The sequence below is a fragment of the Balaenoptera acutorostrata genome, chromosome 8 (genome assembly GCF_949987535.1).
Source record: "Balaenoptera acutorostrata chromosome 8, mBalAcu1.1, whole genome shotgun sequence".
Lineage (NCBI taxonomy): Eukaryota > Metazoa > Chordata > Mammalia > Artiodactyla > Balaenopteridae > Balaenoptera > Balaenoptera acutorostrata.
In genome coordinates, this window is record NC_080071.1 from 55,940,750 (window position 1) to 55,955,751 (window position 15,002).

Genomic DNA, 15,002 nt, shown 5'->3' on the forward strand with positions numbered 1-15,002 from the left:
TATGAGAAGGGTTACCCCAACTGTGAAGAGGATGCAATCATCCCTTGCTTAAGACAAGAAATATACATGTGCAGGCCTGCGTTTGTGTGTTTAACAACAAAGGAATTAAGTATTTGTTTCAAATCTGTGTAGCACTTTCCTCCACTCACCTGCATGTGATCTTACCTGCAGAAATACACAACCAGGGAACATGTACTCGACATTGCCTTCTGAAGTTCTTTTTCTTAAGCTTGGGAGTGCTCTTTAGGAGGGGATGCAGAGTAGAGCATCTTTATGCAATTCCCTGTGAAAACAGATTTTAGAATATGGCTGGCTTCACAAGTAATACATTGATGAAGGAATGATTCAGAAAAAAGAGGAGAGCAAGTATATGAGCAGTGAGGTGGGGACGCATGGGCATTGGGGGTGGGGGGATTGTACACTGGGCTGGGTGGGACATTTGGTATCCCTGGCTCACCAAATGCTAGTAGCAAGCCCTCCCACTCCCCAGTCACTGTGCCAACCACTAATGCCCACACCTTTTCGATCACCCCTTGGAGTGCTTGAAAATTAATGAATGGCACAGCCATTATCTTTGCTGCTTTATATTTTATAGCAAATGTACCTTCAGTATGAAATCTGCTAAAGAGACAATTCATACAGTACTTTTACCCACAATATTTTTATATTAATATTTTATATTAATATTTTTAGGTCGTGTTAAGAGCCTTTTAGCTTAATGTCTTTGGCCTTGCAAGCTAATTCTGGAACACATTAAGTGTGTTAAGTGAGGGATAGATGTATAGGGATCTAAACCTACTGAATGGCATTAGGGAGAGGAATCCTTTGACAAGCGGTTTGGAGACAAAGCACCACCTCGATGTCCAACAATACAATTACTCAGTGAAGGCCATTATCCCCTTTCTGCTTGCTTACGAAAGCACAAGTGAAATTAGGGGATCCGTATGTACTTCTTGAACAGGTGAACTAAGGAAGTCAAGTAAACAATTTCCTTAGCAACGACTGGGAAAGTTATCCTGGTGTGAACCCCCACTCTTGAAGGGCGCTGTGATAGAGCCGGCGTGGTCAATAGCTTCCAAAATGGCTCCCGTAATTCCTGTCTCCTAGTCCTCACACTTTTTGGTGGGATGTGACCTTGCACGTGGGATGGACCTAGTGACTTGTTTCTTATGAGTAGACTATGGAAAAAATGATGGAATGCCACTTCAAGATTCAGCTCTAAACGCGTGAGTTCTGTGGGTTTTTCTCTCTGGCTTTTCTCAGTTTGCTCACTCTCACGAAGCATGCTGCCACGTTGTGAGCTGCCCTATGGTAAGGCCCATTTGGCAAGGAACTGAGGGCAGCCAGCAGCCATCAAGGGACTGAAGCCCTCAGTCCAACAACCCATGAAGAATCCTGCCAATAACCATATGTGTGAACTGAGAAATGGAGCTTTCCCTAGCCAACACTGGGATGATAGCCTGTGAGGGACCCTGAGGCAGAAGACCCAACTGAACCATGCCTGGACTCCTGACTCACAGAAACTGTTACATGATAAACACTTGTTATTTTAAGTCACTAAGTTTTAAGGTAATTTGTTAAACAGCATTAGATAACTAATACACCCAGTCTGCTCCAAACTACAGGAAATACTCACCTGCAGTCTAATTCATGCTTTATAGTCTTCAAGACTGAAAAACACTCAGGTTTGTATACTTGAATAAGGAGTAGGCAAGGCAGAGTGCAAAACCTCCCTGAACATCTATAGCAGAAAACAAAAAACAAAAAAAATCCCACAAAACATTGTATGGCAGGTCAGCATAGAGGAGAGAACATCTATAGGCACAAGTGTGTATTCAGATCACTAATTACACAAATTTGAGCAATTATATAACTCCTCTGGGATTGGATGTTTTCATGAAAAAGGTGGTGATGGGATTGGGCTTGACTGTGAGAACTGCTAACATTCTAGGACACTGTGATCTGAGGAACTTGGGAAGCCACCCCCCGCCCCAAATCTCTTTCTCATCAGCTGGAAACCCCATAATTAGGGAGCTGTTCCTTAGTGCTTCTAGGGACTGTTCCTGAGTTACTACCCAAGGGGAGACATTTTGAATGGTGAGACAGATGGAGAAGTAATTCTATGGATATCTTTAAAGACAGTGCTGAGAAGTAGGGTCTTGTGTTACTACAAAGCAGTTGAAGAATAGTGGTGGCAGCAACAAAGGTAAGCATGGTTGATTTCACAATTTTGAGGACCTATTAGGCTTCTTCTTTTCTGATATATGTGATCTACAGAGTTAATCACATTTCCCTCTTACTTTGGCTGTAAGGAAGTCTAGACCAAATTCAAGTTCAGTTACAGCCACTGCATTAAACTTTAGGATTCCCATATTTGTTTGAATTCTTTTTCCTTGTCCTACTTTTTCTATTTCTAGTTTCACATGTCTTTGTTGCAAGCCAGATTAAATTTTTATGGAAAAAGTTGGAGGCATAAACAGATAAAACAAACATAAAATATCTGTTTGAAAATTTTTGCTCTAATTGTGATTATATAAACAGAAATAGAAAATATGGAGATATACTTCTATCTTGATTATTTTCAAAATTTAAGGTTATTTGCCTTTGGCAGGGGACAAAGGTTTAAGTTAGCAGGATAACTGGTAAAATTAGCATAACTGGAAAAATAAAAGACAACACAAATTGCAACAATATTTGTACCGCTTTTATTTGTAAAAATAACCATCTGAATGCATTTCTATAGTATATTACAGATAAGTACTTCATTACATTATTAGCATTCAGTAGTTGAAAAAGTATTAAACTGTGCTTGAGAAGATTCAGATTGGTTCAAAGTCATTTCCTCATTTTTACAGTCATGGCATTTACCAGAGTCATTCAACTCCAATTTACATACGAAAACATTACAGACAAAAATCCCACTGAAATCATCAAACAATATTTTATGCTGTTACAAATATGTTATGCAAAATATAACACTGGCACCAGATTTGTATCATCGTGCTTTACAAAGATATATTGCACATGCTAAAGCATAAAATATATAGACAAAACTACCAAACAAAAGATATTTGCATTGAATTTTTAGATCACTGCATAAGAAATGCTTAGAATTACATTTTATACACACACTCAGATTGTCACTATCTTAAAATGCTCTTCCCCTATAACACTGACCTATGGTTTAGTTTTGTAAAAAGAGAGCAGTTTAGCACTGCAAAATCAAACAATTCCTATAGAAAACTTTGCATCTTCATTTTCATTTCAAAGCAGGTAAAAGGGGAAGGAGGAAAAAGACACTTTATACATTCAAAGAAAGGCTGAAATGAAAACTCACTGGTATTATATTGCTCTGATAACACTCAAATGAAAAAAATACCAAACATTTCACAGAACATTTTCAGAATATACAAATATAAAAAGGCACTCTAACTTCATATTACAAGACAAAAAAAGGGATGAGTTCTTCAACCAACACAACAGATAAGCAAACCTAGTTGCTCAACAGTACGAAGAATTACTAGTGCAGCAAATCCATTTGATGTTCTTGTCCTAATTTCATAATAAAATAATAAACCAAGCAGCTGTTTACTGCCTAAAGTACCAAAACATACTATGGTGCCCTTTTAGTAGTGATAAATAGAAATCCCCTGAGCTATTTACTGTGGAATCATAGCAGATTTTAGGCAATTTGGAGATAGTAACATATTTATCCAGGATAGGCAGACACCGGCGAATAGGTAAGTGCGATGAAACATGATCCCCGTGGCTGTGGTTAAAATACAGACTAAAAAGAACACATTAAGGTAAAAGCACAATGTTTTCTGTTTTTGTTTTTCTTAGAAAGTTATGTGGAAAATCTAGCTTTATTTCTAAGAGATGTATGTGAAAAACAGAACTCATAGTTTTTAAAGTCGTTTCTTAAAGGAAAAAAATTGGTCTGGGGAAGAGGGAGAAAGAGAAAGAGAGCGGGGGCGAGAGATGGATTCAGTGAACAATTCATAGCATGATTTCATTTTGTTCCTTTGTCTTCCTTCTTTCTAGCAGTGAAAGAGTGGGGAAAAGTCAGAACGCAGCTCCGTGGAGATAATGTCGCATGGCTGCCACTGCTTTGCCGCAATGTTTCTCGTTCTCTGTGCTACTCTACGGGGAAAAATGTTAATGCTGCTTCACCATTAAAGCAGGCATCGCATATCCTGCTTTAAATGCCAACTGAGCAAGATTTCCATTCACTTCTAGAAAAAGACTCCGCAGTATATCATGCTTCTTCAGTGTTAGATCTCCCTTATTTTCAGGGTTTTGGTAAAGATAAGGTCATTACTGCTCATTAGCAATTTATCCACTTTTTCGAAACTCATCTTCTCGAAACAAACAGAAAGGACAGAGGAAGGAGGGGAACACACCACCAAGAATTAAAAAAGCAATATGGTGGTGTCAAAATTTTTCAATGAAATTAATACCAGTTCTTAGAAGTCCTTTGAACAAGTTCTCATTTGTGAAGAACCCAGCATGAGTTTTTAATTAAATCCAGGATATTACAGAGTAAGATTAAAGTCTTTTACAATTAGATGAAATATATAATACAGTATCTGTATTTGATCCAGACATGATAGAACACTGTTTTAAAAGTATCTCACATATATTATAAGATAGAAATTTTCAGGGTGAAAATGGAATCGATTATAAAATGTCGGCGAGCACTACCTTAATGCAACATGTTTCTTTCCTGTCTCTTCCTCAAGTGGAAAATAGCATGAGCTGGTGATTTTTATTTGTCTTCTTGGTACATGTGCCCACACACTGACATAGTTTCCCATTAGGTTGCTGGGATCATGTGAGATTTTCAGCATATTCAGGATAATTTCTATATCTTTCTTTGGGCCACTTTTGGGCATATGATCCAGTACACACTTCAGTTTTCATCTCGCAGAAGATCACAGGACCGCAGTGTCCTTTAAGCTCTGAGCTGGCTACACACGGGCTGAGCCACGGATGTTTTACCCCTTTCCAACCGACGTGGAAGAACCTGAGGGTTGGCTGGAAACCTTAGGAGTGGAAATGCTGCTGGGCTTGGCCCCAGGACTGCGGGCCAGCCCAGGGAAAGTCCTGTGTATTTTCCGGCTTTTTCATGATTCCAAGTAAGACAAGTAGGAATTAAAACAGAGAACAAACAATGGATGTTTCCTCGGCATTTGTTTCATTTCAAATAAATACAAACACATTTACATCAAAAGTATATGAACATTTTCTCTAGTTTGGCAAAAAAGTAAGCCGTAGTCAACACATTATCAGTTACAAATGTTAAGCCATCAACTAGAAATCTGTGTCATAAGAAATATAAAACACAACAAAGACTGTTACGCAAAAAGATTACATTTTAACTCCATAGAAAAGCTATTTCAGTTCTCACTTCCACTTCGAAGGAAAACAATTTAAATCTTCCATTTTAGACTGAAGCATTTTGGTCCTCGTGGATAGCTGGTTGACGAACTACAGACATATATATATATATATAAATACATACATATACGTGTGCATGTGTATGTGCATAATCTAAAGAGTCTCATTCTTCTTTTTGTACAGCTATTCCAGGTGTGGAACGGGGTCCATTTGACCTAGAAGCTTTGGCAGAGGGAGCAGACACAGTATTCACTACGGTGATTTCATCATCAAGCAACTTTAATTGGCCTTAATTTCCACATTGCCCATTTCTACATCGCGTTTTCACTTTGTTCCCTTTTGGAGTCACACTTCCACTCACTGGGGCATGACTTTGACCGAGAAGCTCATTTAACATTTTACTATTGATGAACAATACTGATGGTTCTTATGTTTTCATAAAGTTAGTATTTTGATTTACAGACAAATTAATAAAGGGTAGTTTCATATTATATTTGCATATGTCTCAAAGTTTTGGTGCAATATAATTTTCACCTGAAATGTTACTGGAGAGATTTGGATTCGATCACTCGGGTGAAAATTAGTCACAGGTTTGTTATGGGGATCACTGAGTGCTATATTTATGTTACATGAAGAAAGCAAGTTCAATTTCCAGTGAACTTTTCCCTTCATCTGGCAACTTTAACAAAAATCCTCAAAGAGAAGTTCTGGATATTTAAGTGCTTACTATAGAGAGGATATGAATAATTGGACTCCTTTAAAAAGATTATTTCTGAAGATGAAGGCATTATTTCTGAAGATGAACACCTCTACCTTTGGCTTCTAGTAAGGAAGTAAACATCAAAGTGAGAAGAGGTTTGAGGCATTTCCTACCCAGCCATTCTCTCCCCTGCTGGGGGACATGAATGTCATATTGATACACTTCTGAGAACTCACTGCCGAGTGAGTACACGAAAAAAAATCTTTTAGAACAGTTCCCTCTCAGTTGCATTATCCCCAAAGACAAAGAATTAAATGCATTTTTTTAATTCCTTGCTTAAAATGAGAGGTAGACTTTCACAGAAGTATCTCAGATCTAAGGAAAATATGAAACAAAGCAAAATCGAGGCCCATCTGTGTGAGTGCTTTGCCCTACAGCCTAGCTGCCTTCCCTCGGTTTAATTAATTCCTTCTCTACTGGCTTCTGGAAGCTCGGGCCCATAATAATACTTGAACACAACATAAACCTGGAATTCAAGCTTCTTTCCCTTCCTCCAACATGGGTGATCAAGGTAAAGCTTCTACAGTCCAAAGTCAAAATGTTTCCGAATCAGAATCATTTTCATTGTACCCATCCTCCGAGCCTACGTTGTTACTGCACAGGCTAACCATGCTACCCAGGTTGGAGAGGGTCGTCCTGCTCAAACTGTCTTTTTTAAAACAAACGAAGTTGACAGCCGTCATGGCACTGGAAGGAGAAAAAGTCATCATGGTAGCCAGAATGAGGGCCAGGCAGTCAGCCACGTCTTTGTTAGGAGCGCAAGCCAGGGCCGGGGTATAACCTGGGCGTAAATGCAGACAAGGCAGTGGTTAGTCCAGGCAATCCAGAGGTGGTGTGAGCATCCCACAGTACATCTCGAACGACCTCACACGCAGAGATGTATGTCAAGTTAGAAATCATGCCAGGCAAAGGAGTTATTTCCCACAAGTCATGCTTGGGGTGAGGCTGGAGGGGACTGGGAGTGGGAGACATTTGATGGAAGGTTTCGGGTTTTTTTCCCTGCTTACATGACAACGACAAGCATTATATTATCTGAAGTTAGGCAGAATTTCAGTCTTCATCTAGTGAACAGAAACACGAGGGGACGGGGGTGGGACACAATTCCACAAAAAAACAGCCACAGGACAATCAGAAAGATGTTTCCACCTGCGAGCACACGCACACACCATGCGCTTCGGGCTGGGGCCAGAGCACTCTCATTCTGAGAACAATGACTTTCCACTGTAGGTAATCGTGTGTCAGATTAGAAAGGATGTCAAGAATCAGATGTCTGTAAGAGTCAGTAACACCGTTCTGTCACTTCATATGTACTTTATATAAAGTATGCACAGGTAACTGGTTCTGGAGAAATGGAATCATTTGAGTAGATCAGACACAGGAAAGCACTTGTTGTATGTGATGAAATGTACTATCGTTTAAAAGAAACTTAAACAGAACTTTAAGTAATATCAACACCACCAGCCAAAGTCCCAAGTCCTAAATGTAACAGATGTGGGGAAATTGCTATTTGCCATAGAGTTGTCATTCTCTGCCATTTGGACTTGATGGGTCCAGTCCAGAAAAGAAAACTATCTCAACTCACGAAGCAGGTGCCACGGGGAGGTAGATAAAGTCTTTGACTCCATCTACCCTTATTCAATCTTTATTCTACTGGCTGGAAAGGGGTTCCAGCCCCTTGTGCTGGCTAAACTTCCTACTAACCACCCGCTCATTTATTCAGAGGCACTGGCTCAATAAAACTTAATTTTTTGCTGTATTGTTTATCAGCACTTGACCTGATTTCTGCTCCTCTCCCCCCTTAACAGATGATTCCTCTCCCTGGTATGAAAACAAACAAGAATGGACAGATATCTTAACATTCCATTCCACAAAGGTCCGTGATGAGTAAAGGAATTAAGATTGTAGTGCTGTATAAAATTGTCCCAAATGTTCCTAGACCTTTGGGATGTAGCTAAGCTCTGACACAGGCTGCAGTTCTATAGGCCTGGGGGTCTTGTTCCTAAGGTTGCTGTGGGCTGGACAAGCTTCAGATACAGCAGACTTACACTAGTTTATTCTGGTCTCTTTAGTCATTTTGCAGAAAAACTGTGGGCCTCTGCATGCCAACCCCAAGGTGTATATATATATGGTCGTGATAAGGTATATATATATATATATGGTCGTGATAAGAAGGTGAGGGAGGGTGAGGCAGGAGGACCAAGGAGATGGAGTAATAGAGAACTTTCTGCACCTCCTACATGAGTCAGGTTGGGGACAGAGCGGGGTACATGCTAGGATAAATGGGGCTGCAAAACCAAAACTAATAGGAGTTAGCTAATGATGTCATATGGCTGCTTACTTCTGAGAAATAGGCATGAGCTGCTAATTCCAATACCTGTAATAAGCAGTTAATTGAGTTATGTTAATACATTTTAAAATACTTTAATTAAATGCTACAATTAATGCCACATTCAAAAAATTACTTAATTCATAAATATCCAGAAGTTCCTCTTTTGCTCCCCAAGATTAAAAGGCATGGTAGTTTAATACAATTCTAGTATTCATTAGCTTTCAAAAGTTTTTAGGAAGCAGAGTAGAAAGCTTCTGTTAAGAGTTAGTTCATTTAGAAACGGAACGTGCTATAGATCAGAAGAAGCTTTCAAGCCTAAATGTTAATTTAAAAATTTTACTCATGTTCCCCAAATATCCATACTGGAAATATGAGTTCTGATCTGTTCTTAAAAAAATAATAATAAGAGGTTTGATCTCAGAATGAACTGAAATACAAAGATTTTGTTTTAATTCGAGCCTTTGAGCATGCACTCATGACATGTATGATCCCTAACTCTTCAGCGTATGCAGTTAGAATTGGGTTTGAATGCCAACTTGAAAGTTTTTGAGTGTGTCTAACATATTTTAACCACCACGCTGAGGAGTTTGAGACCAGCTGCTGACATTACATGCACATGGAAGGCACTGGGGGGCTGCAGGGAGACTATATGTCTTACAACGACAGACAGGACAAATTATCCTTGCTTGATTGCTCATACACAGGGAACTTCCAAGGGGAAGAGAGTTCTCACTGCCTTTTTATCTAGCTCCTGGCTTTCTCATTTTCCTCTGGCTTCACCGCAGGTGTGTGGTACCTGCAGTAATGGCTTACTTTTTCCACTTACCATTTTCATCTACAGCAAGTACGCAAGCCCCTTTGGCTAGCAGCTCCTCAACGACTACCTTCAAGCCATTGCGCGCAGCAACGTGGAGGGGTCTAAAAAAGACAACAGCGAGCATCAACTATGATATATATTTGTGTGAGAATGTGGCATTTGGGGTAGTCTGAGTGGCTAAAAGGAAGAAAAGACTTGAGAATCTATAAATAGCACATGAATATTATTACTTTTTCAAAAAAAGATATTTGTTCACCACATCTTTTCCAGGTGCTAATGATCCAACTGTTCTTCCACGTTGGCCCAAATTTCTCTGCAGATATTACAAATACTCTACACCTCAAACAACCTTAGTGACAGGACACAAGAAGCCAGAAGAAGAACTCAAGCTCTGGTGTGTTTTCTAGAAGGTTCTTTACCCCTTGCTTTCTAGGTCAGCATTTGAATCACTGTTTCACACAGTTCATCAGTATGACTGGTATCACTATAACCCATATTACATAATCTTAAACCTCCTTGTTATTACTAAATACGCTAAATGATGTTTTATTGAATTTAGAATACCTTAAAGAATAATATCATACCCAATATATTCTGCTATGCTGCTTAAGAATCTTAATGAAAAAAAAATCCTAATATTCGTTTGCCCTTAAAACGAATGCATAGGTAATTTCCCAAAATGGAAAATGAAGCAGCTTTCGGGTCTTTCACGCTAAGGATTATACTGAATTATATTAAAATATAATTAAGAAAATAGCTTAGAAATGCTTCAAATGTATTCTGGGAACCTGATTTATAAAACTTGTTTTCCATTTATAGTTATGTGACCTTAAACTTCACGAAGGAGAAGTCAGGTCTGTGTCTTTCACCACTGCGTTCCCAGCTCTAGCCTGGCATACAGCAAATTCTTATTGTTTGTTGAATAAATGACTATGAATCTGGGACTTAATCAAACTTTAGTAGCCACACTTACGTCTGCAGTGCATTGTTTTTTGCATTAATAAGGCTCTCGTCTTGTATCTTGTCAAGTATTAACAAGGCACATTTTTCATGACCCTAATGAAAAAAACAAAAGATAAGAAACATGGGACAGAGATACAGAAAAGTTCTGGAAAAATCACTTCATTATGCTTTAAATTTAAAATGTATGCCCTGTCTAATAACAAAATAGGCTATTTTCTGAGTAATTCTTTTTTTCTTCTGAAAGCAAATGGTTAAACAGCCTTAGATTTTCAAAGATTCTAAATAAGGTCTATTAGGACTCGATTAATATAAACCTGATCTAAAATATTGTTATTTGTACGATAACTTTTAGAATTAATGTCCAGAGAGCTGAAGCAGAAGCTAGCTCAGCTAGGTCAGCTGGTAAACAGAGAGTAGAATTAGAAGTGTCCTTTAAATTCTTCAACAATGCTTTTTAAACACAAGTCAAGTCCCATATCCTTCCTCCAGCCTTCAAATACCACCTCAGTGATCCTCTCACTGGAATTCCCATTGTATCTGTTATCTGTATCATCCATCATCACTGGCTGCCTTATATTATGAAGAGAATCTTTTTTAGGAAAGGTCATTCTTTTCTTCCTCATCCAGAAGATACCTCTGTATCTTATGACTAATGATGGTTGATAATTTTTTAAAAATCAGCTGATGAATCAGAGACACTTTCACAATTTCAGGCCTAGTGCCCTGTTAAGGGGTCGCCACTTCTTAAACCCTTGATACTCGAAATGTGGCCCACAGACCAGCAACATCAGCTTCACCTGGGAGTTAGAAATGTTGACTCTCAGGCTCCCGTCCAGCCCTCCTAAATTAGAATTTGTACTTTAACCAGATCCTCAGGCAATTCATTTGCACAGTAAAGTCTGGAAAGCACTGTACTTATACTCACAAAAACACAAACCTTGAAATGAATTTCATGAACCTGAGCACTTTTTGTGGTTTCCAAAGGCTTCTCAGAGCATGAAATGAGAAAATGCAACCAATGAAAGGAATAGCTGAGACTTCTGGTACCACTGGGTATAGATAACACCTTTAATACTACAACTATATTGAAACAAACCACCATCACTGGTGATAACTGGCATCATATTATAATGCCTTATAAGAGAGACACTTAAAGATAATTTTAGAAGTGTCCATGGAGTTTTCATTCTGATGTACTGCTGGCGGAGGGTAAATGGTTGTAACCTTATTATGGGGCAATTTGGTCTTAAAAATGTTCATAGCCTTAGACTCACTAATTTCACATATAGGAATTTATTTAGATTATTACTATCTACACTTAGCATTATTTATAGCAGCATATATTTGAAAACAAGTGAATGTTTAACAATAGGGGAGGGGTTGAATAAAGGATGGCACAGCCCTAAGGCAGAATACCACACATCTTCTAAAACATTATAATATATGATGTCTAAAAGAAAGATATTCATAATATATGATTCAGTAACAAAAGCAGGTTGTCAAACAGTATGATTCCACTCTCATAAAATCATACATTTATCTTCTACAGAAGCAGGAACCTTGAGCTATATGTGAACACGATGCTATTAAAAAAGACAAGCACATTCTTTGCATTGAACTATGCACCAGAAAAAAGGGGAGAATAGAAGCATGCATGAGTACATTTATTTGCCTCATAGGAGAGTATTTTTTGGCTGTGTTATTACAATGTCTTCACGTGGAACAAAATGAAAGCATGTGGAACTGATAACTGAGCTCCTAACCTGTGTTTAAAAGCAAAATGTGGTGCCACAACCATGAAGACAGATACAGTGGCAGCATCAAGCCAGACTGCGGCAAGACTTCAAGTGGCAAATGCCATGAAAGGCATAGCCCCTCAACCCTTGTGTGCGTCTGCCCTTTGCTTCCCCCCTTCAGTTCCACTGAGAGTGACAACAGACATCTTAATTAAGAGCCACGATACACACTTCTGAGATAGATAGATTTAGGTCTTATTCTTATTATCATCATTATTATTATACTAAATAACAGTGTTTCAAATTCATTTACATACTTTACTACTAGCCAAATGTAAGGGTGTGTTCAAGTCCTTATCCTTTACAGTCAGGTCAGCCTGGGCACTGTTCACCAAAATATCTGCAGAAAAAGCCAAAAGAAAGTTACTCAGACTACATGTTAATTACATGCATTTTGGAGAAGTTACTACCAAAACAATAACACATTTAAATTTGTACAGCTCGGGCTTCCCTGGTGGTGCAGTGGTTGAGAATCTGCCTGCCAATGCAGGGGACACGGGTTCGAGCCCTGGTCTGGGAAGATCCCACATGCCGCGGAGCAACTGGGCCCGTGAGCCACAATTACTGAGCCTGCATGTCCGGAGCCTGTGCTCCGCAACAAGAGAGGCCGCGATAGTGAGAGGCCCGCGCACCGCGACGAAGAGTGGTCCCCGCTCGCTGCAACTAGAGAAAGCCCTCGCACAGAAACGAAGACCCAATACAGCCAAAAATAAATAAATAAATAAATAAATAAATAAATAAATAAATTTATTAAAAAAAAATTTGTACAGCTCACAAAATCATATTTGATATTATTAAAGAAAAAAGGAGCAATTTATTGCCATAGCTGTTCTATTCAAATCCAAGGTCCATAGGCATTAATTTTAATTCCCTTTACCATTTTGTTATTTCCAGATAAAATGATCCTGTTGTTCTATTTGGTTTCTAAATGTTGAGAGATTTCACTGCGGAAAGGTTGGCTCGGTTTGACAAAGTCCATCAATAACCAAGTTAACAGGGGACTGAAGATGACTAGCAGGGAGATGAGGTGGCCTAAATAAAATGCTGGTCTTTTTTCACATGTATAAACCAAGAGGATGACCAATTGCTCGATTTTACATGCCTTTGGTTTTGGATAGGCATAAACTCGAAGTCCACAAGTCAAGCACGTACCCACAGCGCTGGCCTGCCCGTTCTCAGCAGCCATCATCAGTGCTGTTTTCCCTGAATTGTCTGTTGCGTTCACTTGAGCGTTGTGTCTCAGAAGAAGCTGCAAGCACTCCACGTGATCAGCAAATGCTGCTGCATGAAGTGGTGTCCTAACGATTTAAAACAAGTACGATTTTAACTTCCTGTAAACTTAACACACTCTCTTTCTATATATGCCTGAGAAACATGTGCATGGTATCGTCTTAGGGATTTAAAACTTATCAGCTTACAGAAATGGTGATCAGGTTCCCCCAAAGGCCATTCCGGGTGGACACTGAAGTGTCACCGATGTGAACGGCACCACTAGATTTGGGGGGTGTAGGAAGTGGCCCTGATAATAAAATTAGCATCTTTACTGACCCTTCAATCTTGAGTTCCAGTGACTTCTCTCTCATCTTTGATAAACATACTTCCAAAATTAAGCCTTAAATGTGTAGACAATTGGCTGTTTTTTAAAAAGCCTACATCATTTAATGTGAATAGTTGATTTCTTTGGGAGGACAATTCAGCATGATTTATCAAAATTAAACACTATGACCTTTGAACCAAAAAATTCCACTTCTAGGACTTTATCTCCCAGATACACTTGGTCATGTGAACAGACAAATGTACTAGACTGTTCACTGCACCACTCTTTAAAATACCAAAATTTTGAAACAACCAAATATTCTTCAAAGCAGAACAGGCTGATTAAATTATAACATATCCAGTCAATGGAATAATATGCAGCTTTAAAAAGAATATAGTAAATATATATGTTCTGGTATGGAAAGATCTCCAAGATATGCTAAAAGCAGAGCATTTCTATAGAATGTTCTCATTTGCATAAAAAGAATAGAAGCATATATATTTTTATATATTTTTGTAGCTATGTATAGAAAATATTTGGGAGAACACAAAAATTTAGAAAGAACAGTTTAAAGTGGATTTCTCAGTGGAAGAGTCTGGGGTTTCTGGGCTAAGAGGGTAATTTTTTAAAATTATATATCGTTTATTATACTTAATTTTTTAAAACCATGCTTTTACATTACTTTTTCAATTAAAAAACATAGATGTTTGGCCACTCTGCAACCACAAAGCAGACTAAGATTCATCAAGACAAGAGCCATGCCATCCTGGGATCACTTACCTGCCTTTGTCATCTCTACAATTGACAATACTGGAATCTATGGCCCCAAGTAGCAATGATGCACAATTCTCATGATCATTTATTCTAAAATGAAAATAGATTTCAAATTTTAAAATCTTGCTCTCTAAAAAATTACATATCGGGCTTCCCTGGTGGCGCAGTGGTTGAGAATCTGCCTGCTAATGCAGGGGACACGGGTTCGAGCCCTGGTCTGGGAAGATCCCACATGCCACGGAGCAGCTGGGCCCGTGAGCCACAACTACTGAGCCTGCGCGTCTGGAGCCTGTGCCCCGCAACGGGAGGGGCCGCAATAGTGAAAGGCCCGCGCACCGCGATGAAGAGCGGTCCCCACACCGCGATGAAGAGTGGCCCCCACTTGCCGCAACTAGAGAAAGCCCTCGCACGAACTGAAGACCCAACACAGCCAAAAATAAATAAATAAATAAATAAAGTAGCTATAAAATTAAAAAAAAAAAAAAAAAATTACATATCCCCTCCTACTCCATCTTCCTATGCACTACACGTTTAATAATCTGACACATTAAAAAAATCTGATGCAAATATCTGTGGTCTGTGTTTAATTTACGATTAAAGAAGACAATTTAGGTCATACAAATAAA

The 15,002-nt window shown here is 38.8% G+C and overlaps 1 protein-coding gene across 3 annotated transcripts in view; it reads right to left on the reverse strand.

The window, feature by feature from the left end:
• Nucleotides 1-2,705: 2,705 nt before the first annotated feature.
• Nucleotides 2,706-15,002, reverse strand: part of ANKRD44 (ankyrin repeat domain 44) — a 326,656-nt gene continuing 314,359 nt past the window's right edge. For 2 of the 3 annotated variants that reach the window (XM_057551440.1, XM_057551439.1), the window contains exons 23-28: nucleotides 14,383-14,466; nucleotides 13,218-13,363; nucleotides 12,323-12,405; nucleotides 10,280-10,362; nucleotides 9,316-9,407; nucleotides 2,706-6,941 (exon numbers count right to left, since the gene is read on the reverse strand). In XM_057551440.1, coding sequence (XP_057407423.1) covers nucleotides 6,694-6,941; nucleotides 9,316-9,407; nucleotides 10,280-10,362; nucleotides 12,323-12,405; nucleotides 13,218-13,363; nucleotides 14,383-14,466 — 736 coding nt within the window. In that variant the 3' untranslated portion in view covers nucleotides 2,706-6,693. The remainder of the gene's footprint in view (nucleotides 6,942-9,315; nucleotides 9,408-10,279; nucleotides 10,363-12,322; nucleotides 12,406-13,217; nucleotides 13,364-14,382; nucleotides 14,467-15,002) is intronic. The other variant, XM_057551441.1, reaches the window with a different exon arrangement.